The sequence below is a fragment of the Ranitomeya variabilis genome, chromosome 4, assembly GCF_051348905.1.
Source record: "Ranitomeya variabilis isolate aRanVar5 chromosome 4, aRanVar5.hap1, whole genome shotgun sequence".
Taxonomy (NCBI): Eukaryota; Metazoa; Chordata; class Amphibia; order Anura; family Dendrobatidae; genus Ranitomeya; species Ranitomeya variabilis.
This window is the reverse complement of record NC_135235.1, coordinates 609,972,824-609,994,818: the sequence shown is the minus strand read 5'-3', so window position 1 is coordinate 609,994,818 and position 21,995 is coordinate 609,972,824. Positions and strand designations below refer to the sequence as shown.

The following is a 21,995-nucleotide window of genomic DNA, read 5'->3' as shown; positions in this document are numbered from 1 at the left end:
AGGCGAATGTTCCCTCTCCACTTCCTTGTTAAGAGGCTCCTAATTTTTAACTCTGCAATGACCTGCTGGAAGCAGCGGCGCATTCTGTCACTCGGCAGATTAACCGGGTACAATCCCCTGTGGTTTACCTACCAGTATCCCTGCCCGATATGTCCTCAATTAAAAATACCACGATCTGTCAAATAGCACATCTGGTTTGTTCCGTTTGGCAGCTACGGGTCCAGCCCTTTAACCTCCCTATCCGCCGCATGGATTGCTAGAGCAACGGTCTCCTGCTGGAGTCCTTAACTACTTTGATTCACACCAGTATCCCTTTCCTGAAGACAGTTCAGCTGGTCAATCATATTTTTGAGCGGGAGACTAACGAAGAATCGTACGTTCCCGCAGCCCCGACCAACAGTGAAAGGGCTGTCCAGGACAGTCTAGATCTAAGGGATCTTGGTTCCTAAAAAGGGGAACGAGAAGTAGGACCGATCCCGGACCTCAAACTTCTAACAATCTTTTCACAAGGTTCTTTTTCTTCGAATGGAGTCTCCTCCGCTCAGCCATTACTTCAACACAAAAGGTGCAGTTTCTGGCATCCATCGACATTCGGGATGCCTAACCTCTTCAAAAATTTCTTTGCTTTTCCATTCGTGAACAGCATTTAAGTCACGACCTTGTCCTTCGGCCTTGCTACCGCACCCAGGGTGTTCGCAAGGGTCATGGCGGCTGTCATCTTGCACCTAGAGGTGTGGCCGTCCTACCCTGTTTGGCCGACTGTTTACCCGCCCTTGCAGGACTACGCTAAGTCGTCTATATCACTTGCGATACCCTCTCACCTGGGCTGGTGGCTAGACTTAGACAACTCCTCATTTCCAGCCCAGCAGATATCCTTCTTTGAGGATGATCCAGTATTCTTCCAGAAGGGTGGTAAATCTTCCTCCAGACAAGGTCATGGTTTTTCAACAGGGAGCTCGCGCTCTTGCTCACTCATCCCCTCATTTCATTCGATTTGCTGGGAGGGTTCCAAAAAAAAAAAAAAAAAAAAAACGGAGACGACAATGGAAGCAGTTTCCTTCGCTCCGTTAGTTTTCAGCAAGTCAAGCAGCCTTTCAGACGATAGTCTCTGAGCTCCTTCTTCATCCGGAGTTTTTTCTTCCGGTTCCATGGTTACTGGTAACTTCCAATGCCAGTCCTCTTCTCCCGATCATTGCTCTGGAGATCTCAAGGGTAGTCCTATAGTAGGTCCACTCCTTATGGCGGGTCAACCCATCCGAATTCAATTTGACAACGCCACGGCTGTGTCATACGTCAATCATCTAGCGAGTATCCACGTTCAAGCACCATGGCCAAAGTACCTCACATGGGCCGAGATCTATCACTCGGTGATCTTGGCAGTACATATCCCAGGAGAACTCTGGGCTGCGAACATATTTAGCCATCAGGGTTTCACCTCAAGTGAGTGGGAACTTCACCGGAAGTATTCCATCAGACCCGCCTTCACTGGAGCTCTACAGTTGTAGTTCGGATGGCGTCCTGACTGATCGCCTGTGTACTGGAGTTTGTTGGTCGGCCTCGAGATCCAGAAGCCTTCGCACTGCATGCTCCGGTTATTCCGTGGTACCAGTTTCCACTTCCGAAAGCTTTTCAGAAGCAGAAAGGGCCCCAGTGGTCCTCGGAAATCCGCACTGACCACGTCAGTTCGCTTGCGGAGCTGGTAGCTTTCTGTCTTTCTGCAACAAAACTGCAAGTAGGGACCACCTCGCAGGATGTTTTTCACATGTAGTTCTTCCCTATTGCATACCGTTAGATCATTGGGATCTATTCTATTAGGGAAGGTTGCTTCCTTTTCTCTCGGCGATATCCTCATCCTGACGAGTCTTCGGGCTAACGGGTCTTTTCAGACTTTTTTCTCTTATTCCCTTCAAGGCAAGGTTGTCCTCAAGCCTTCCCTGTCCCTAGTTACCAAGGTGGTATTGTATTACTACTGTCATGAGGGCATAGTTCTTCCCTCATCTCTTTTGGCACCACTCCACAAAATGGAATGAGTTCCCCATATTCCGGACGAAGCGAGTGCTCTGAGTAGGTACGTCTTGAGGACGGCGTCCTTCCGAAGGTTGGACACTGTATCTTGGGTTTCCTAACAGTAAGAGGAAGGCTTCCTGACGTTTACAGGAAGGGTTTGGCCGTCTCCATCGGCCATTTAGCCTGGTGTATTCCTTCACCATCCAGGAGTCCTTCCGTGTTAGATGACAGCCTATCTCCCTGTCTATCGTGGGTTATAGGCACCAGGCGTCAACAAGACACGCCTGCAAGCTTGCGGATTCGTCCAGTCCGCATGCATTCTTGAAGCATTATAATTCCCAGACTTCCACAGATGTGACTCTGGGCAGGCGGACTCTGCAGGCCGCGGTGGCGCACTTGTAAGTAGCAGTTACACAGGGCCTGATCTGACGTTGTCCCCACCCAGGGACTGCTTTGGTACGTCCCACGGTCTGTGTCCCCCAATGAGGCGTAGGAGAAAAGGAGATTTTTGTTTACTTACCGTAAAATCTTTTTCTCCGAGCCAATCATTGGGGGACACAGCTCCCACCCTGGTATTGGCTTATGCTTGTTTGTTTATAATCCGATATGCTATACTCTCATATATAATATGACATGCTGTAAGCTAATATGTTGTTACTGATCTCCTACTGCTTTTTACACCGAACTGGTTAGCTGAGGGCCAGCAGGAGGGTGTATACTGCAGGGGAGGAGCTAACTTTCTTTGTATTACTTAGTGTCCTCCTAGTGGCAAGCAGCATAACACCCCACGGTCTGTGTCCCCCAATGATTGGCTCGGAGAAAAAGATTTTACGGTAAGTAAACAAAAATCTCCTTTTCTGGGGCGGCTGCTGGCTTCTATTTGTAGCCAGGGGGGGCAAATATCCATGGCCCCTTTCCTAGGCTATGAATATAAGCCCACGGCTTTCTGTGTAGCCTTTCTGGCCTCAAAATATAGGGGGACCCCAACACTTTTTTTGGGGGGGCTCTTCCTATATTTGAGAGCCAGAAAGGCTACGCAGACAGCTGTGGGCTTAATATTCATGGCCTGGGAACAGCCATGGGTATTTTAACCCCTTCCCGGGCCACAAATATTGGCCCACAGCTGTCTGCCTAGCCTTTCTGGCCTAAAAATATAGGGGGACCCTATGTCATTTTTTGGGGGGTTCCCCATATATATTTTTTTATCCTTTTAATAGGATTAATAATGGATGGGCGTCTTATTGACGCTTCTCCATTAACCGGGCTTCCGGTGTGGCGTGCGGTACTGGATCTGCGGGCTGCGATCTGGCCTATGATCAGCACTCTGCGGAGCGCTGTCAATGTTCAAAATACGTCCACTCATTTTGGTGTGTTATTTCCTTGTCCAACCCTTTTCTTCTTCCATCCTCCATTTTGGGAATTACATCATTTCTTTTTTTTTTCCCCACTGCAGTTCAAGCTTTATTTGTGTCAAACACACAGACAATCTGCAGAGAAAACCGCATTAAAAACCGCACTAAAAACCGCATCAAAAAACGCACCAAAAACCGCACCTGCGTTTTCTGCCAAGAGCTGCGGTTTTTAGTGCAGAAAAATCCGCAGGAAAATCTGCAACGTGTGCACATAGCCTTACAGATGACGGGTCCTGTGCATGTGTCCCTTGTATGCCCAGACTGTCCACACAATGAGCACGTGATACGAGAGCAGTTCATGGCCAGGTGCCTGCCCCCACATCTATGGCACAGACGTGGCTGACCGGGGTAGTAGCATATCCCCCTCTCTGAGCCCAGGTAGGAGTGCGGCAGATGTCTGGTTACACCATTCTCTTGTAGAAGCTGGATTTTGACAGAATATCCTCCATTCCATATTTGCTCCTCCATCATAAATCTTCTCGGGATGACTTCTCACCATGCACTGCCGGCTCAGCCAGTGCTGCAGATCCGCCAGCGCCACCACCTCAGACTGGAACAGAACAGTGGCCGTTATTTCCTGCGGCTTAGACAGCTGGATACAATGGAGATGATCCCGGATCTCATCTCCTCTGTTGTCATTATAGATGTTCCAAAACATATCCAGATCACACTGAAGCTTAAAGCTGATGTCATAGATCCTGCTGGATGGGACATGGATCAGAGCATAGACCTCAGACGCCTCAGGCCATGTTCACACTTTGCGGTTTTTACCGCGGAACCGCGGCGATTTTGATGCTGCGGGTCCGCAGCAGTTTCCATAGCGTTTCCATTTACATGTAAACCCTATGGAAACCGCAAACCGCAGTGCACATGCTGCGGGAAAAACCGCGCAGAAACGCAGCGGTTTAAAACACGCAGCATGTCAGTTCTTTGTGCAGAATCGCTGCGATTCTGCACACATAGGAATGCATTGAACCGCTTACTTCCCGCATGGGGCTGTGCCCACGTTGCGGGAAGTAAGCGGTTAATGTGCGGGTGGTACCCGGGGTGGAGGAGAGGAGACTCTCCTCCAGGCCCTGGGAACCATATTTGGGGTAAAAAAAAGAATAAAAATAAAAAATCATGTTATACTCACCTCTCAGCGCTGCACGCGGCCGGCCGGTTAGAGTTGCTGTGCGAACAGGACCTGCGGTGACGTCGCGGTCACATGACCGTGATGACGCCCGGGTCACATGACTGTGACGTCACGAAGGTCCTTCTCGGCACAGCATCTTTGGAACCGGAGCGCCGCGTGCAGCGCCGAGGAGATCCGGACATCGGAGGGTGAGTATAAGCAATTTTTATTATTTTTACCATTACTATTGATGCTGCATATTGCTGCATATGCAGCATCAATAGTATAGGAGTAATTTCGCAGCGGAAACCGCGGAACAAACCGCGATAAATCTGCAGGGATAACCGCAGCGGTTTTGCCCTGCAGATTTATCAATTCCGCTGCGGAAGAACCCGCAGAGGGACGCCGCAAAGTGTGAACGTGGCCTTAAACTTCATAAACTCTTTCAGAAGAACTTATCCAATATAAATTCTGGATGGGATCTTCTCCTCTGGTCCTGTGTACTTTATCCTGACTGCGTTCCTCCTCTGAGGTGGAGGGTTCACTAGTCTTGTGACATTGGAGAAAAGTCTCCTGAACTGATGTTGGTCAGCAGAAGGGTCAGTGCTGGAGCTTTCCCCAGCCATAGGTGGATCAGTGCTGGAGCTTTTCCCAGCCACAGATGGACCAGTGCTGGAAATCTCCACCGCCGCAGGAGGATCAGCGCTGAAGCTCTCCCCAGCCCCATGATTACTAACACCTGTTTGTGCTGCAAAAAGGTCCAGTCCCACTACTGATTGTTGCACAATGTGGTCTCCATTCACTGACATGGAGGGTTCAGAGTTCAATACCACTGACGGTTCAGAGTCCATTATAACTGCAGTGTGGTCTCCATTCACTGACATGCATGACATAGACTCCATTACCGTTGACCGATGTACATCACTGTCTCCATTCACTGACATGGAGAGTTCAGAATCCATTATAATGTTTGTATCTGTTGCAGACAGGCAAGCACCAGTGAGCGGGGTCTTGCACACAGTGTCAGTACAGGGGGCACTTTCTTTATCACACACAGGAGCTGTGCTCACTTCATTGCAGCATACAGAGGGCACTGCAGTTAACCCCTCGTTTGCTGACACACTTTCCTCCGCAGTGATCCCAGCATTGTCTGCTGCCTCAGACCCCTCACATTGTGTGGCTGATATAAGTTCTGCATTTCTTTCCGGACTTCCTTGCTCCACACCGTGCACAGTTTTATTTTTAATGTCCTTTTTACCAATGAAGCTTTTTCTACTCTCCTTCTGGGCTCTGGATCCTCTTTTTTTTCCTCTATAGCCCAAGTTACCTTTCTGGGCACAGAGTTTACATCTTTGTCTAGGTTTTCTTTCCGAATGGCCAGCTCTCGTCTCCAGTCATCCAGGCTCTCACTTTTCATCAGTTTTAGCTTTGGATCAGTCTCATTCTTTTCATCTTTTAATTTGCTGATTTGCAATCCAGCTTAAAAATTCTTTGGCTTGTAACTTTAGCACTCAATCCAGCAACATAACAAGCAGGTTTAAAAGACTCACCAGCCACCATTTCCAGGTTTCCATTACCATCAGGTCCATGCTGCAGCCCACACTCCAGGCTGGGAGCTTCCCCTGGATCATCAGCCCAGCTTCCCTCCCCTCCACCTAGGTCAGAAGTTATGCCTCTGTCGTCTATCCTCTCCTATGGACAAGAATAGAACTACTATAATACTGCCCCATATGTACAAGAATATAACTAATATAATACTGCTCCATATGTACAAGAATATAACTACTATAATACTGCCCCATATGTACAAGAATATAACTAATATAATACTGCTCCATATGTACAAGAATATAACTACTATAATACTGCCCCCTATGTACAAGAATATAACTACTATAATACATCCCCCTATGTACAAGAATATAACTACTATAATACTGCACCATGTACAAGAATGTAACTACTACAATACCGATCCTATGTACAAGAATATAACTACTATGATACTACCTCTATGTACAAGAATATAACTACTATAATGCTGCTTCTATGTACAAGAATATAACTACTATAATACTGCTCTGTTTGTTCAAGAATATAACTACTATAATACTGCTCCTCTGTACAAGAATATAACTACTATAATACTACCTCTGTGTACAAGAATATAACTACTATAATACTACCTCTGTGTACAAGAATATAACTATTATAATACTGCCCCTATGTATAAGAATATAACTAATATGTATTGCCCATATATACAGGGATGTAACTACCATAATACTGCTTCTATGTGCAGCTTAGATTTGCGTCTTCCTTTCTTTTATGCCCTTTCTGTCTTTTTCCCCCTTGCTCTCCTGGATCCTTCACAGCTGATCTGAGGAGGCTAGCAGAATGTAAGCATGGCCATGTGATGCATGAGTAGCGTAGGGCTGTGTGATGCATATGCTGTGTTGGGCTGTGTGATCCTTTTTCTCCTAGTGTATACAGTTTAGATCTTCTAGTACTAATCTCTGTAGCTTCATATTTTTGTGTCTGATTTACTGTCCAAATTCCCTTGCGGTTTGTGTTAGTGTAGAGTCTGGCCACTGTGGAATGGCTTGGGGGGGGACCACCTCTGATGTCGCTGGGGGTGACCACGCTCAGCCGTTGTGGAGTGGCTGGGGGGGACGGCACTCGGATGTTGCGCAGTGGCTGGTGGGACCACGATCGGCTGTTGCAGAATGGCTGGGGGAGGACCACGCTTGGCCAAGGCAGGGTGGCTGAGGGAGGAGGGGGCTGTGCTTGGCGGATCATTAGGTAATGGCTGATTAGTCAACATCAGTGTGGTGACATGTTTGGCCAAGTGGCGGGTGAGGGGACATGTTCGAGCAGTACGTTATTTAGCAGGATTGTGATCTTGCTATGGATCTGCGGAGGTCTGGAGATGGCTTTTCTTGTTTTCTGAAGCCCTGTAATGTCCTCACACAACAACAGACAGATATTCATCTCATATTGTTTTACCTTCCATTTCTGAATGTTCTGTGTTTGGATTACAGATGCAGGTAAAGAGGAGAAGCTGGACCACGCCATTCTGTTACAGGTCATCAAGGAGCAGCAGGTGCAACAGAAGCGACTCCTGGACCAGCAGGAGAAGTTGCTGGAGGTGATCAAGGAGCAGCACATGGAGATTCACCAGGAGCAGCAAGGTGAGACAGCGCGTCCGAGGTCAAGAAGGTCATTGCCATGTACAATCAGTCAGATAACCATACAGAAAAAAAACCTTAAATTCCTTTATTTAGTATTATTTAAAAATTGAAAAAAGTCCAAGTCCAACTCCCCACTGTGGCGTACTCCTTTCCTTGGTCCCCTGACGATCCCCGACATGAGGAGGGGGCGAAACGCGTAGGACATGGGACTATCACTACAATGAAGCTAAGTGATCCACTGTGATCTCATTTACTTACTGCAAAATGGGGCTGTTTTGTTTTGTCTAATTAGATGCTATGTCTAATTGTTGGTCTACCTAGTGACAATATGATTTTACAACAGACATATTAGCTCTATTGTCTGCATACTGCTGAATACAGTGTACTCCTATTCTAAGTGTGTCATTTAGTAATTGGATACTGATATTTCTATATATCCTTTTTTTGTTGAATTGAGTTATTATATAAACACTTTTTGCATTACTTAAAATTTACTATGTTGACTATGAACAAGAAGACTAATAGAGATCCACACAAATAGAGCTCTAATGACATCACAAGCAACATAAGAGTATATTTCTCCTACGCCTCATTGGGGGACACAGGACCATGGGTGTTATGCTGCTTGCCACTAGGAGGACACTAAGTAAACACAAAGAATTAACTCCTCCTTTGCAGTGTACACCCCTTGACTGGCCATTAATGACCCAGTTCTTGCTTAGTGTCTGTAGGAGGCACTTGGGTCTGTTTTCAGACTCCATTTTTATTTTATTTTATTTTCTGTAAATGTTTATTTTTTAATTAACGGAGTGAAGGGGCAACAGATTCCTTTCTAGGGTCCGCTCTCCCCCAAACCATCAACAGGTGAGCACGGCGAGTATACCTCCCCGTACCTCTCCTGCGACGAATGGGGCACACCTAATCTACGCCAGGGCGACGGTCCCTCCCGATCTCCCCCCTGTAAGATGGCGAGCACATAGAGTATAGCTCTTATGTGCATCTCCCGGGCTCCACCGCAATCAAGCCCTCACCTCGGCATAGTCCCCTGCGGCAGGCACATCCGTAAGTCCCCTGCGGCAGGCACATCCGTAAGTCTCCTGCGGCAGGCACATATAAGGACGCTCTCCATCCTCCGGCATAGGGAGGACCGATTGAGCTGGAGGCTGCATCTCTACTCCGTGAGTAGTACCCTTCCTCACACTGCCTGCGTGGGAAGGTGCTGTCCGGGTCCCTGGGGAGAGGTGCCGCTGGCTAGGTGCCAGCGGCGATCATTCGGCGCTACATCGCGGCCGCCGGCGCGTTCCGCTGGCACGCTTCATAAATTTAGTTCCCGGCTTCTTCAGCCGGACTAGGCCGCGGTTGAAATTCCCGCCCACCGCTGGAGCCCTGCCCACCGCTCAGACGCTTCTCGCTCTGAACGAGAAGAGCCCTGCAAATCTCGGGCGCCATCTTGGGACTCCACTTCTGCGGGGAAATCAGCCGAAAACGCTAATTTTCCTCTCTTTCTCCATGGGGACACCAGTACTGGACCGTGGGTAAGCTGCTCCACTCTATAGGGAAAAGCTTGACCCCTTCTCTGCACCCATAGCCCTGCTACCGCAATGTATTGGAGGTATAGACATACACTATGTCTCAAACTAAGGAGGCAAAAAGGGGCAATAAAAAGCACACTGTGTTTTTTTTACTTCATGTGCCACATGCAATTCTGCTTTGCCACGTGCCCACAATACCCCTTTGTGCCAGAACTGTGACCCGGTCTGTGCGCAGCCGCCTTCTGCCTCCACCTCCAATGTCTCCACCGACCCCGTCGAGCCTAACCCTCCTGAGTGGGCCGCTTCCTTGTCATGTTCTATGGACTCTTTGGCCAAGGCATTGGACTCTTTCCGGGGATCCTCCCTAAGCCAGAACTCCCCTCCATCGACCGTGACGGAATCTGGCGCCGGTATGGGTCCGTCTGACCACAAGGGGTGTACCGTACTATGGGAATCTCGGGGTTCCAGAAAAAGAACCCATGCCTCGTCCGCCGTACACGCTCGAGCTTCAGCATCTGCGAGCTCAACTTCTCGCTCCCCTTCCCCCGAGGGTCGCAGCGTACATGACTCGGAATACGAGTCGGAGGAATCTTTAACCCAAGACTCCTCGATCGGTCAGGAGACACTTGACTCCCTTATTGAGGCAGTTAACAAAACGCTGATGGTGGACGAGGAATCTGTATCCACTCAGGAACACGTTGTGTCTTTTAAAAAGACTAAACGCGTTCAAAAGATATTTGCTAATCACACTGAGTTTTGGGACATTGTCCAAAAACACAGGGAACACCCAGAGAAGCGTTTTACGGCTCAAAAAGTCACAGAAGCTAAATATCCTTTCTCTAAGGACCTAATGAAGGAGTTGCTTCTCTCTCCTTCTGCGGATCCTTCCGTATCGCTTCTCGCATCCAAAACAATCCTATCTCTGTCCGACGGTTCATCAGTCAAAAACCCTTCTGACCGTCAAATTGACTACCTGGTTCGCTCAGTCTTTGAGGCCTCAGGAGCAGCACTCCTTCCATCTTTTGCTGCTACCTGGATGGGTAAGGCAATGGTTGACTGGGCAGAGGTGGTAATCTCTACCGTCCACGGCAGTAATCTTCCCCCAGAGGCAGCCAGACTCGCTAACCAGATAGCTCGGGCCAGAGACTTCGTAGTTAACGCTTCCATAGATGCGGCTAATTGCGCAGCGCAAGCGGCTGCAAATGCAATCTCCATCAGGAGGGCCTTGTGGCTCCACGATTGGCGAGCAGATTCTGCCTCTAAAAAGTCGCTGACTTCTTTACCTTACCATGCTGGCCGCTTATTTGGGGAAAAACTAGACCAAATCATTTCTGACGCTACCGGAGGGAAGAGTAAATTTCTTCCTCAGCAAAAACCTACCCGGCCCTTTTGGAATCAACAACATTTTCGATTCCGGTCCTTTCGTAACAACTCCAGTTGGCCATCCACTTCCCCTGGTTCGGGACGGCGGGGAGACAGAAATCCCCAGGTCTCATACAGACCTAACCATTCCTGGAAACTCAGACCGAGACCTTCTGGCCCTAAGGCATCCGCACCCATTAAACCTTCTACACAATGACTCGTCGACGTGTCCAGCGGACCCCGACAAAGACGGCGGACGTCTTCTTTCGTTCCGTCAAAATTGGCTCTCGGTCGTCCACGACGAGTGGGTCAGAGAGCTTGTGTCCTCCGGATACAAAATCGAGCTTCTTCCAATCATCTCCCCCCAAATCAAGAGCGTCACATCTTCTTCAGGCCATACAGGCACTTCGAAGGCACTGTGTCATCGTTCCGGTCCCTCGAGACCAAAGGTTCAGGGGGTTTTACTCGAACCTATTCGTGGTCCCAAAGAAGGACGGGACTCTACGGCCCATACTGGACCTCAAACTGCTAAACAAGTTCGTACGGGTTCGACACTTCAGGATGGACTCGCTCCGTTCCGTGGTCGCGTCCCTGGAAAGAGGAGAGTTCCTTGCATCCATAGACATCAAGGATGCTTATCTCCACATCCCGATTTTTCCCTCTCATCAGCAATTACTGCACTTCGCAGTCCAGGACGAACACTTCCAGTTTGTGGCCTTGCCCTTCGGACTCGCCACTGCCCCCCGAGTCTTCACGAAGGTCATGGCAGCTGTCATGGCCATTCTTCACGCTTGGGGAGTGGTAGTTCTTCCGTATCTGGACGACCTATTGATCATGTGTCCGTCCCATTCTGCCTGCGAGGAGTCTGTAAGTATCACCGTGGATTCTCTTTCTCGCCTGGGTTGGAAAATCAACTTAGAGAAATCATCTCCAGTTCCGGCTCAGCAAATCTGCTTCCTGGGCATGATTTTGGACTCTTCCCGCGGGTTAGCCATTCTCCCTCCAGAGAAGGTCTTGTCCTTACAACAGGGAGCGCGCAAACTCTCCCTCCCAATCCCTCACTCCATTCACTTCACGATGCGCATCCTCGGAAAAATGGTTGCGGCAATGGAAGCCGTTCCATTTGCGCAGTTGCATCTCCGTCCCCTGCAACAGGCGCTGCTGATAGCCTGGGACAGGAGTCCGTTTTCCCTCGACCGTCGTATTTGCTTATCCCCACAGGTCAGGAAAACCCTCAGGTGGACGCTACAGTCCTCCCTGAACCAAGGGAAGTCTTTTCTCCCTGTGCGTTGGTTAGTGGTGACCACCAATGCCAGCCTTTTGGGCTCGGGCGCAGTTTTCAATCACCACCACATGGCACAGGGTTGTTGGTCCACGCGAGAGTCGCGTCTCCCAATCAATATCTTGGAGATTCGAGTGATCACACTTGCCTTATGCAATTTTCACCACCTTCTCGCAGACCATCCCATCAGAATCCAATCCGACAACGCCACGGCCGTGGCGTATATCAACCGGCAAGGGGGAACCCGCAGCAGGGCGGCCATGCGCGAAGTCTCCCACATTCTACGCTGGGCCGAGACCAATCATTCGCTCATCTCGGCTATGCACATACCGAGTGTGGAGAATTGGGAAGCGGGCTTCCTCAGTCGCCAAGGTCTTGACTCGGGTGAGTGGTCCCTCCATCCGGAAGTCTTCCAGCAGATTTGTCTTCGCTGGGGGACGCCGGATGTGGATCTCATGGCTAAACAACCAGGTTCACCAGTTCATTGCTCGATCCCGCGATCCTTGCGTCATCGGAGCAGATGCTCTGGTTCTGTCGTGGCATCGGTTCCAGCTGCCGTACATATTTCCTCCTCTTCCTCTGCTCCAGAGGGTCATCAAGAAGATCAGGGCAGAGGGGAGACCGGTGATCCTTGTCGCGCCGGACTGGCCGCGCTGAGCATGGTACGCGGAACTCGTCCAAATGGTCGCCGACGTCCCCTGGCGGCTTCCAGATTGCATGGATCTTCTCTCACAGGGCCCGATTTGCCACCAGAACTCCGGGGCCCTGTCTTTGACGGCGTGGCCGTTGAATCCTGGATTTTAGCCCAAGCCGGATTCTCTCCAGGGGTTTCTGCTACCATGATTCGTGCTAGGAAACCCGTATCCATGCGCATTTATCATCGCACCTGGCGCATCTTCTTTTCATGGTGCAATTCGCATGGACGTTCTCCTCTGGTGTTTTTCATTCCGTCCATTCTGGAGTTCCTCCAATCAGGTTTAGAGTCAGGCCTTGCCCTAGGCTCGCTCAAGGGACAAGTGTCCGCATTGTCAGTTCTCTTCCAACGAAAGATCGCTTCCAGACTGCCGGTTAAGACGTTCATCCAAGGAGTCTCCCGGGTGGTCCCTCCCTATAGAATGCCATTGGCTTCATGGGATCTTAACTTGGTTCTCGGAGTTCTTCAGGAGTCCCCTTTCGAACCATTGCAGGACCTCTCTCACCCTCCTTTCATGGAAGGTGGTCTTTCTAGTGGCGATTACGTCAATCATGCGAGTCTTTGAGTTGGCGGCTCTCTCTTGCCGCCCCCCTTTTCTGATTTTTCACGCAGACAAGGCAGTTTTGAGGACTTCTCCCTCTTTCCTACCTAACGTCGTCTCCTCTTTTCACCTAATTGAGGACATTGTCTTGCCGTCATTTTGTCCGGCACCAACCCATCGTATTGAGAAAGCTCTCCATACTCTGGATGTAGTTAGGGCTCTTCGGAGGTACATATCTCGGATGGCTCCCTTGCATAAGTCGGACATCCTTTTCGTGCTTCCGGAGAGACATAGGAAAGGTCTAGCCGCCTCTAGCCATGTGGATTCGCTCTACTATCCAGGAATCCTACCGCGTCAGGAACACCCCTGTCCCAGCAGGGATTAAAGCGCATTCGACTAGGTCGGTCGGTGCCTCTTGGGCCATTCGGCACCAGGCGTTAGCACAACAGCTTTGCAAAGCTGCGACTTGGTCCAGTCTGCATACTTTTGCGAAGTACTATCACGTTCATATCCAGGCTTCGGCAGACGCTGCCCTTAGCAGGCGCATTCTGCAGACAGCGGTACCTCAGTAAGCCAGTGGTACATGGGGTTTTAGCAGTGCAATTGCTGCCCACCCAGGGACTGCTTTAGGACGTCCCATGGTCCTGTGTCCCCCAATGTGGCGTAGGAGAAAAGGAGATTTTTGTGAACTCACTGTAAAATATTTCTCTCCGAGCCAATCATTGGGGGACACAGCACCCACACTGTTAGCATATTGGCTTGTTGTTTGTTCCTCAGTTTTTGGCATAGTTTACTTGTCTTGGTTTTCTTATACTCCTACTGCTTTACTACCGAACTGGGTCATTACTGGCCAGTCAAGGGGTATATACTGCAGAGGAGGAGTTAATTCTTTGTGTTTACTTAGTGTCCTCCTAGTGGCAAGCAGCATATCACCCATGGTCCTGTGTCCCCCAATGATTGGCTCGGAGAAAAAGATTTTACGGTGAGTACACAAAAATCTCCTTTTAACATAGCAAGTGCCCTAGACATTGTGTTTGGTATGCATGTTGGATTACATATCTACTTTCCTAGACCAGGGGCCTACAGGGACTTAAAGGGAACCTGTCACCCTCAAAATCTAAGATGAGCTAAGCCCACCGGCATCAGGGGCTCATCTACAGCATTCTGGAATGCTGTAGATAAGCCCCCGATGTATCCTGAAAGATGAGAAAAAGAGGTTAGATTATACTCACCCAGGGGCGTTCCCGCTGCGGTCCGGTCCGATGGGCGTCGCGGTCTGGTCCGGAGCCTCCCATCTTCATAGGATGACATCCTCTTCTTATCTTCACGCTGTGGCTCCGGCACAGGCGTACTTTGCTCTGTTGAGGGCAGAGCAAAGTACTGCAGTGTGCAGGCGCCGGGCCTCTCTGACCTTTCCCGGCGCCTGCGCACTGCAGTACTTTGCTCTGCCCTCAACAGGGAAGACAAAGTACGCCTGCGCCGCACCGTGAAGACAAGAAGAGGACGTCATCGTAAGAACATGGGAGGCCCCGGACCGCAACGCCCATCGGATCGGACCGCCCACCCAGGTGAGTGTAATCTAACCTCTTTTTCTCATCTTTCAGGATACATCGGGGGCTTATCTACAGCATTACAGAATACTGTAGATAAGCCCCTGATGCTGGTGGGCTTAGCTCATCTTCGATTTTGGGGGTGACAGGTTCCCTTTAAGGGACAGCCGACGTGGAGTGGGGGCGCCATATCGACTCTTAGGGTGCCAACCTCCGCTGTCAGGAATGCTACCAGACTTATAGCGTCCTAATAGGGACACGGCAGGAATATTTTTTTTCCTAAAATCCCTGTGTATGTGTGTGTGTGAATATGTATATATGTGTATGTATATATAGATAGAATGAATAAATATATATATGCACGCACGCACACACACTAGCTGTACCACCCGGCTTCGCCAAAGGCAAAAACTAAGCTAATAGAAGAATTTCACAACATATATTTCACCTTGTTTTCATGTCTGCAAGCCTCGCTTCCCTCTCCTCAGAAAGTTCATTGGCTCTTGAGGAAGCAGCTCTTGTTCTCTTGTCTGCAAGCCTCGCTTCCCTTCCTTCCTCAAGAGCCAAGTTCATTGGCTCTTGAGGAAGCTGCTGCTGTTCTCATGTGTGTCAGCCTTGTTTCTCGGTCTTCACATTTTTCATTGGCCCGTAATGCAGCTTTTCTTTTTGCATCAGCTGACATTCGTGCCATGGAATTCCTTTTCTTCTGAGGCATTATTGTGGTAAAAATAGTCTGTAACTGGCAGTTTCTATATCCTCTCACATAGAAGTAATGTGGCTGACATCAGACTTTCCACCAACACACCCTAACTCACATGCTATTACCTCACACAAGCTTTGTTATACTGAGAATGTCCTTTGTTGCCTATATTAACCAATCAGAGCTCAGATTAATTAACTGTAGCAAAATAGAAGCTGAGCTGTGATTGGTTGCTATTGGCAGCCTGATAAATCCCCAGCCAACAGGAAGCCCTCCCCTCTGGCAGTATATATTAGATCACACATACACATAATAGACAGGTCATGTGACTGACAGCTGCTGTATTTCCTATATGGTACATTTGTTGCTCTTGTAGTTTGTCTGCTTATTAATCAGATTTTTTTTTTTGAAGGACAATACCAGACTTGTGTGTGTTTTAGGGCGAGTTTCATGTGTCAAGTTGTGTGTGTTGAGTTGCGTGTGGCGACATGGGTGTAGCAACATTTTGTGTGTCGAGTTGCATGTGACAGGTTAGTGTAGCAAGTTGTGTGCAGCAAGATTTGTGCATGGCGAGTTTTGCGCGTGGCGAGTTTTATGTGTGGTGCGTTTTGAGTATGTGTAAGTTTTGTGTGAGGCAACTTTTGCATGTGGTGCAACTTTTGTACATGTGGCAATTTTTCCGTGTGTGCAAGTTTTGCATGAGGTGAGTTTTCCATGAGGTGAGTTTTGCACGTGTGGCATATGCTGCCTGGGGCCCCTGTGCTCTGCCTGGGGCCCCATATGCTGCCTGGGGCCCCTGTGCTCTGCCTGGGGCCCCATAGGCTGCCTGGGACCACTGTGCTCTGCCTGGGACCACTGTGCCCTGCCTGGGGCCCCATATGCTGCCTGGGGCCCCTGTGCTCTGCCTGGGGCCACTGTGCTCTGCCTGGGGCCCCATATGCTGCCTGGGGCCCCTGTGCTCTGCCTGGGTGTAGGACACTGGTGACGTCACTTATCTCCGGACATTAGCTCCGGACATTAGCACCGGACATTATCTCCGGACATTAGCTCCGGACAAAGCCACGGAAGTTGGCACAAACTGCAGGAAGTAGTATTCTAGGCAATTATATATTAGATGGGCATTTCCCGAAGGAAATACATGGTGTTTGAACAGCGCTACCAGCTTTACAGCAGCACTTTTCACACACGGGACTGAGGGGCGCGCTTACTTTTGCACCCGGGGCCGGGGGCGCGCTTACTTTTGCACCCGGGGGCGCGCTTACTTTTGCACCCGGGGGCGCACTTACTTTTGCACCCGGGGCGCACTTACTTTTGCACCCGGGGGCGCACTTACTTTTGCACCCGGGGGCGCACTTACTTTTGGGGCCGAACTTACTTTTGGTGGGCGGGGCTCCTCGGCCTCCGATTTGGTTGGTGGGGCCCCTCGTCCTCCGATTTGGTGGGTGGGGACCCTCGGCCTCCGATTTGGTGGGCGGGGACCGGCCTCCGATTTGGTGGGCGGGGACCCTCGGCCTCCGATTTGGTGGGCGGGGACCCTCGGCCTCCGATTTTGTGGGCGGGGACCCTCGGCCTCCGATTTGGTGGGCGGGGCCCCTCGGCCTCCGATTTGGTGGGTGGGGACCCTCGGCCTCCGATTTGGTGGGTGGGGACCGGCCTCCGATTTGGTGGGCGGGGACCCTCGGCCTCCGATTTGGTGGGCGAAGCCCCTCGGCCTCCGATTTGGTTGGCGGGGCCCCTCGGCCTCCGATTTGGTTGGCGGGGCCCCTCGGCCTCCGATGTGGTCGGGGCCCCTCGGCCTCCGCTTTGGTGGGCGGGGCCGGGCCCCTCGGCCTCCGCTTTGGTGGGCGGGGCCCCTCGGCCTTCGATTTGGTGGGCGGGGCTCCTCGGCCTCCGATTTGGTTGGCGGGGCCCCTCGGCCTCCGATTTGGTGTGTGCTCTGCCTGGGGCCACTGTGCTCTGCCTGGGGCCCCATATGCTGCCTGGGGCCCCTGTGCTCTGCCTGGGGCCCCATATGCTGCCTGGGGCCCCTGTGCTCTGCCTGGGGCCCCATGTTCTGCCTGGGGCCCCATGTTCTGCCTGGGGCCACTGCGCTCTGCCTGGGTGTAGGACACTGGTGACGTCACTTATCTCCGGATATTAGCTCCGGACAATAGCTCCGGACAAAGCCACGGAAGTTGGCACAAATTGCAGGAAGTAGTATTCTAGGCAAATATATATATATATATATATATATATATATATATATATATATATATATATATATATATACATACATACATACATACATACATACATACATACATACATACATACATACATACACATTACAGACCAAAAGTTTGGACACACCTTCTCATTTAAAGATTTTTCTGTATTTTCATGGATATGATAATTGTAAATTCACACTGAGGGCATCAAAACTATGAATTAACACATGTGGAATTATATACTTAACAAAAAAGTGTGAAACAACTGAAATTATGTCTTATATTCTAGGTTCTTCAAAGTAGCCACCTTTTGCTTTGATGACTGCTTTGCACACGCTTGGCATTCTCTTGATAAACTTCAAGAGGTAGTCATCGGAAATGGTTTTCACTTCACAGGTGTGCCCTGTCAGGTTTAATAAGTGGGATTTCTCTCCTTATAAATGGTGTTGGGACCATCAGTTGTCTTGTGCAGAAGTCTGGTGGATACACAGCTGATAGTCCTACTGAAAAGACTGTTAGCTGCTTTTTTCTTGCCATAATACAAAATTCTAAGTAAAGAAAAACGAGAGGCCATCATTACTTTAAGAAATGAAGGTCAGTCAGTCCGAAAAATTGGGACAACTTAGAAAGTGTCCCCAAGTGCAGTTGCAAAAACCATCAAGCGCTACAAAGAAACCGGCTCACATGAGGACCGCCCCAGGAAAGGAAGACCAAGAGTCACGTCTGCTTCTGAGGATAACTTTATCCGAGTCACCAGCCTCAGAAATTGCAGGTTAACAGCAGCTCAGATTAGAGACCAGGTCAATGCCACACAGAGTTCTAGTAGCAGACACATCTCTACAACAACTGTTAAGAGGAGACTTTGTGCAGCAGGCCTTCATGGTAAAATAGCTGCTAGGAAACCACTGCTAAGGACAGGCAACAAACAGAAGAGCCTTGTTTGGGCTAAAGAACACAAGGAATGGACATTAGACCAGTGGAAATCTGTGCATTGGTCTGATGAGTCCAAATTTGAGATCTTTGGTTCTAACCACCCGTGTCTTTGTGCAACGCAGAAAAGGTGAACGGAAGGACTCTACATGCCTGGTTCCCACCGCGAAGCATGGAGGAGGTGTGATGGTGTGGGGGTGCTTTGCTGATGACACTGTTGGGGATTTATTCAAAATTGAAGGCATACTGAACCAGCATGGCTACCACAGCATCTTGCAGCGGCATGCTATTCCATTCGGTTTGCGTTTAGTTGGACCATCATTTATTTTTCAACAGGACAATGACCCCAAACACACGTCCAGGCTATTTGACCAAGAAGGAGAGTGATGGGGTGCTACGCCAGATGACCTGGCCTCCACAGTCACCAGATCTGAACCCAATCGAGATGGTTTGGGGTGAGCTGGACCGCAGAGTGAAGGCAAAAGGGCCAACAAGTGCTAAGCATCTCTGGGAACTCCTTCAAGATTGTTGGAAGACCATTCCCGGTGACTACCTCTTGAAGCTCATCAAGAGAATGCCAAGAGTGTGCAAAGCAGTCATCAAAGCAAAAGGTGGCTACTTTGAAGAACCTAGAATATAAGACATATTTTCAGTTGTTTCACACTTTTTGTTATGTATATAATTCCACATGTGTTAATTCATAGTTTTGATGCCTTCAGTGTGAATGTACAATTTTCATAGTCATGAAAATACAGAAAAATCTTTAAATGAGAAGGTGTGTCCAAACTTTTGGTCTGTACTGTATACACACCAGCCTCGGTCCTATGGATTGAGAGGTGCTTTTTTATTAAATATTTTTTTTCTTGGACTTTTTTCAATTTTTAAGCAATACTAAATAAAGGAATTTTTTGAGTGTTTTTTTTCTGTATGGTTATCTCTTTAATATACCCTAGTGGGAACTGTTTTTGGTTTATTCATGTACAATCGGTCACGAGTACAGCGTCCAATCTTATCCATTTCCTGGAACAATAGGTTTAAGAAAAGAAACGGGAGGGGGTGGCTTCCTAAGCCGGGCTCTCCTAGTGCTGGACCATTATTATGACTGCAACTGACACCAACCAAAATGAAGCCCTCCCTTTTTTTTTCTTTTTTAAGGACCTTTAAGTATACATCCTTTTTTAGTTTTCTTTGATACTTATGAACAAATAAATTATCAAAAGGGAAATGGCTACTCTGATTTGTCAATCTTTCCCTGTACTTTCTGGTACTATCCAAACATTGTGAGACTGTGTAAGGGCACACAGTTGTCAGTTATCTCATACATTTCCAGGAGGAAGAGCTGGTGCCAATCGTTTCACAGGATCCAGTTTAAAAGAAAAAAAAAATCTGTGACCAGCATACGGGAGCCCTGAGAATCTGCTCTTACTGCCCGACATTGCTTCTTTTCTTATACCTAGGAGGGGCACAGGTCTGGGATATTAGTCCTGAGTTTTCTCCTCTGGGCAGAAGCTGCAATAACAGAAGTGTTTTTACTCAAAGGAAGAACTGAGGGGAGATAATTGTTCCATTTTTGTACTAATTACTGTAACTGAATTTTGTTCTAGGTGACAAACCAGAAGCGCGAGCCGTGGAGCATCCAAAGAACGTGGAGGATGTTAATGTTGGAGAAGCTGACAAAGACTTGGACAGTAAGAACTTGCCCCCTGTGGACGTACAACCGGAAGCACCTAAAAAGGAGACAGATAAAGTTGCCAACCCAGTACCTGGAAAACCTGAACTGGAGAAGGGCAATGGACTGCATATCGCAGAGAAGGTTCAAAAGCCTGAGGTTAAAAAAAGTGATGATGGTCTGCTCCCTCATAAAGTTGAGCAGCAGAAGAATGAAAGCCCTGTCATGGATCAGGCGGCTGTGCCGATTGTAAAACAGTCTCTGGACATATTAAATGTACAGAAACCCTCACAGGAAGAGAAGGAAGCGCCGAAGATCCAAGACCAGGTTCATGCACAAGCCAGAGACCAGGCAAAGGTATTAAAAGCTAAGGAGAACAGTGTTGTGCTGGCCTCTCCCGACAAAGAGGTAAAGATGAAGGAACGTCCTCCTCCTAAGGAGAAAATCCTAAAAACAGTAGCTGACCCCTTAGAGCAGCAGAAAGGACAACTTGAAGATGGACCAGGAGTTGGACCCAGACAAGTTCAACATTTGCACCAAGATCTACAGAATCAAGGTCAAAACGTCAACGTGGAGAAAGAAGCGGCCAGGCCGAGAGAGTCCATGCACCGTGTTGGGGAGACCAAACTAGGGGCTGGTCCAGAAGATGGTGCTGCACCAGAAAACAACCAGGGGAAGCAGAACAGGGACCTGAAACTACAAGACGACTTGGAACTTAGAAGAAAGAAGAGAGACCTTGAGGAAGAAGATTATATGGAGAAAGATGGAACTCGCATAATAGGATTCAACCACGCGCCCAACCCAAGAATTAATGACCTTCATGCTGCCCTGGAGACTCATCTTAATGCCGCTGCGGCTGAGGCCGGTCTGCAGGCGGTGTACAGCCGGCAGATCAAGCAGGTTGCAGAACAAGAGAAAAAAAGATGATGATGGAAAGTGGCTCCACATTAGGCGCGGCTCACCGGGAACTTGGTTGTGATGGGTCTTTCACAAGATGGGGTAGTGAATATAATGGTGGTCAGAACTGGTAATTATGCTGCAAACTCAACCAATACTGAACGTCTCAGGTATTATTACTCCTTAGGTCACATTTTGAGAAAAGCACATCAGCCGAAGGCTGGAGTTCCATTGACGGGATGTGACCAGTGGCCTACCTTCTGTCCATTCCAGTTGTGATCTCATCCGTGAGGACATGTTCTCCCTTGGAGTGACGCCGTCAGAACTGATTTGTACTTTCTAGGATGAGGCGATCACTTCCTAACCTTGTGCCTTTTACCTGTGTCGGCCTGTGCCGTATTTCAACCTTTGTCCTTCTTACTCCATATATTAAACATGGCCTCCTGATTTCTGCTCGTCTGTCAGTGGCAGCATGCGATGCAGGGTGTGGATAGACACAGTACGGTAATGTTCACACTGCCATCTGTATCAGTCTTGGATCATCATACTGTTCTATGTACCATCCCGTCCTGTAGTCTCCTGGAGCTCCACTACGAGCGTCCGATAATGATCCGTCACAGCACACAGTCCTCGCTATTCCGGCCCTGATTTCTAGATTGCCATCCCTACTCTAATCATAAACTATCCGTGCAGGAACCTGTTACAGGGACACGGGCAACAAAGGGGCTCTCTCATCTGCAGGGAGATGGGCAGAAATCCTTCCACTTTCCCAGCCTATTAAGGATAACCACCATTACTCTCTACCGTAGCCCACCAGGGATACTAAATATACCCTTTCACTACCGATACAAATCGTAATGGTGTGGTCTGGGAAAAAAAGTTTCACAAAAAAATACCTGATACTCAA

The 21,995-nt window shown here is 49.0% G+C and overlaps 1 protein-coding gene across 2 annotated transcripts in view; it reads left to right on the top strand.

Annotated features, from left to right (window-relative positions):
* The window catches only part of SLC38A10 (solute carrier family 38 member 10), a 68,210-nt gene extending 46,675 nt beyond the window's left edge, over positions 1 to 21,535 (top strand). For both annotated transcript variants that reach the window (XM_077253364.1, XM_077253365.1), the window contains exons 16-17: positions 7,575 to 7,724; positions 20,127 to 21,535. In XM_077253364.1, coding sequence (XP_077109479.1) covers positions 7,575 to 7,724; positions 20,127 to 21,118 — 1,142 coding nt within the window. In that variant the 3' untranslated portion in view covers positions 21,119 to 21,535. The remainder of the gene's footprint in view (positions 1 to 7,574; positions 7,725 to 20,126) is intronic.
* The last annotated feature ends 460 nt before the right edge of the window (positions 21,536 to 21,995 follow it).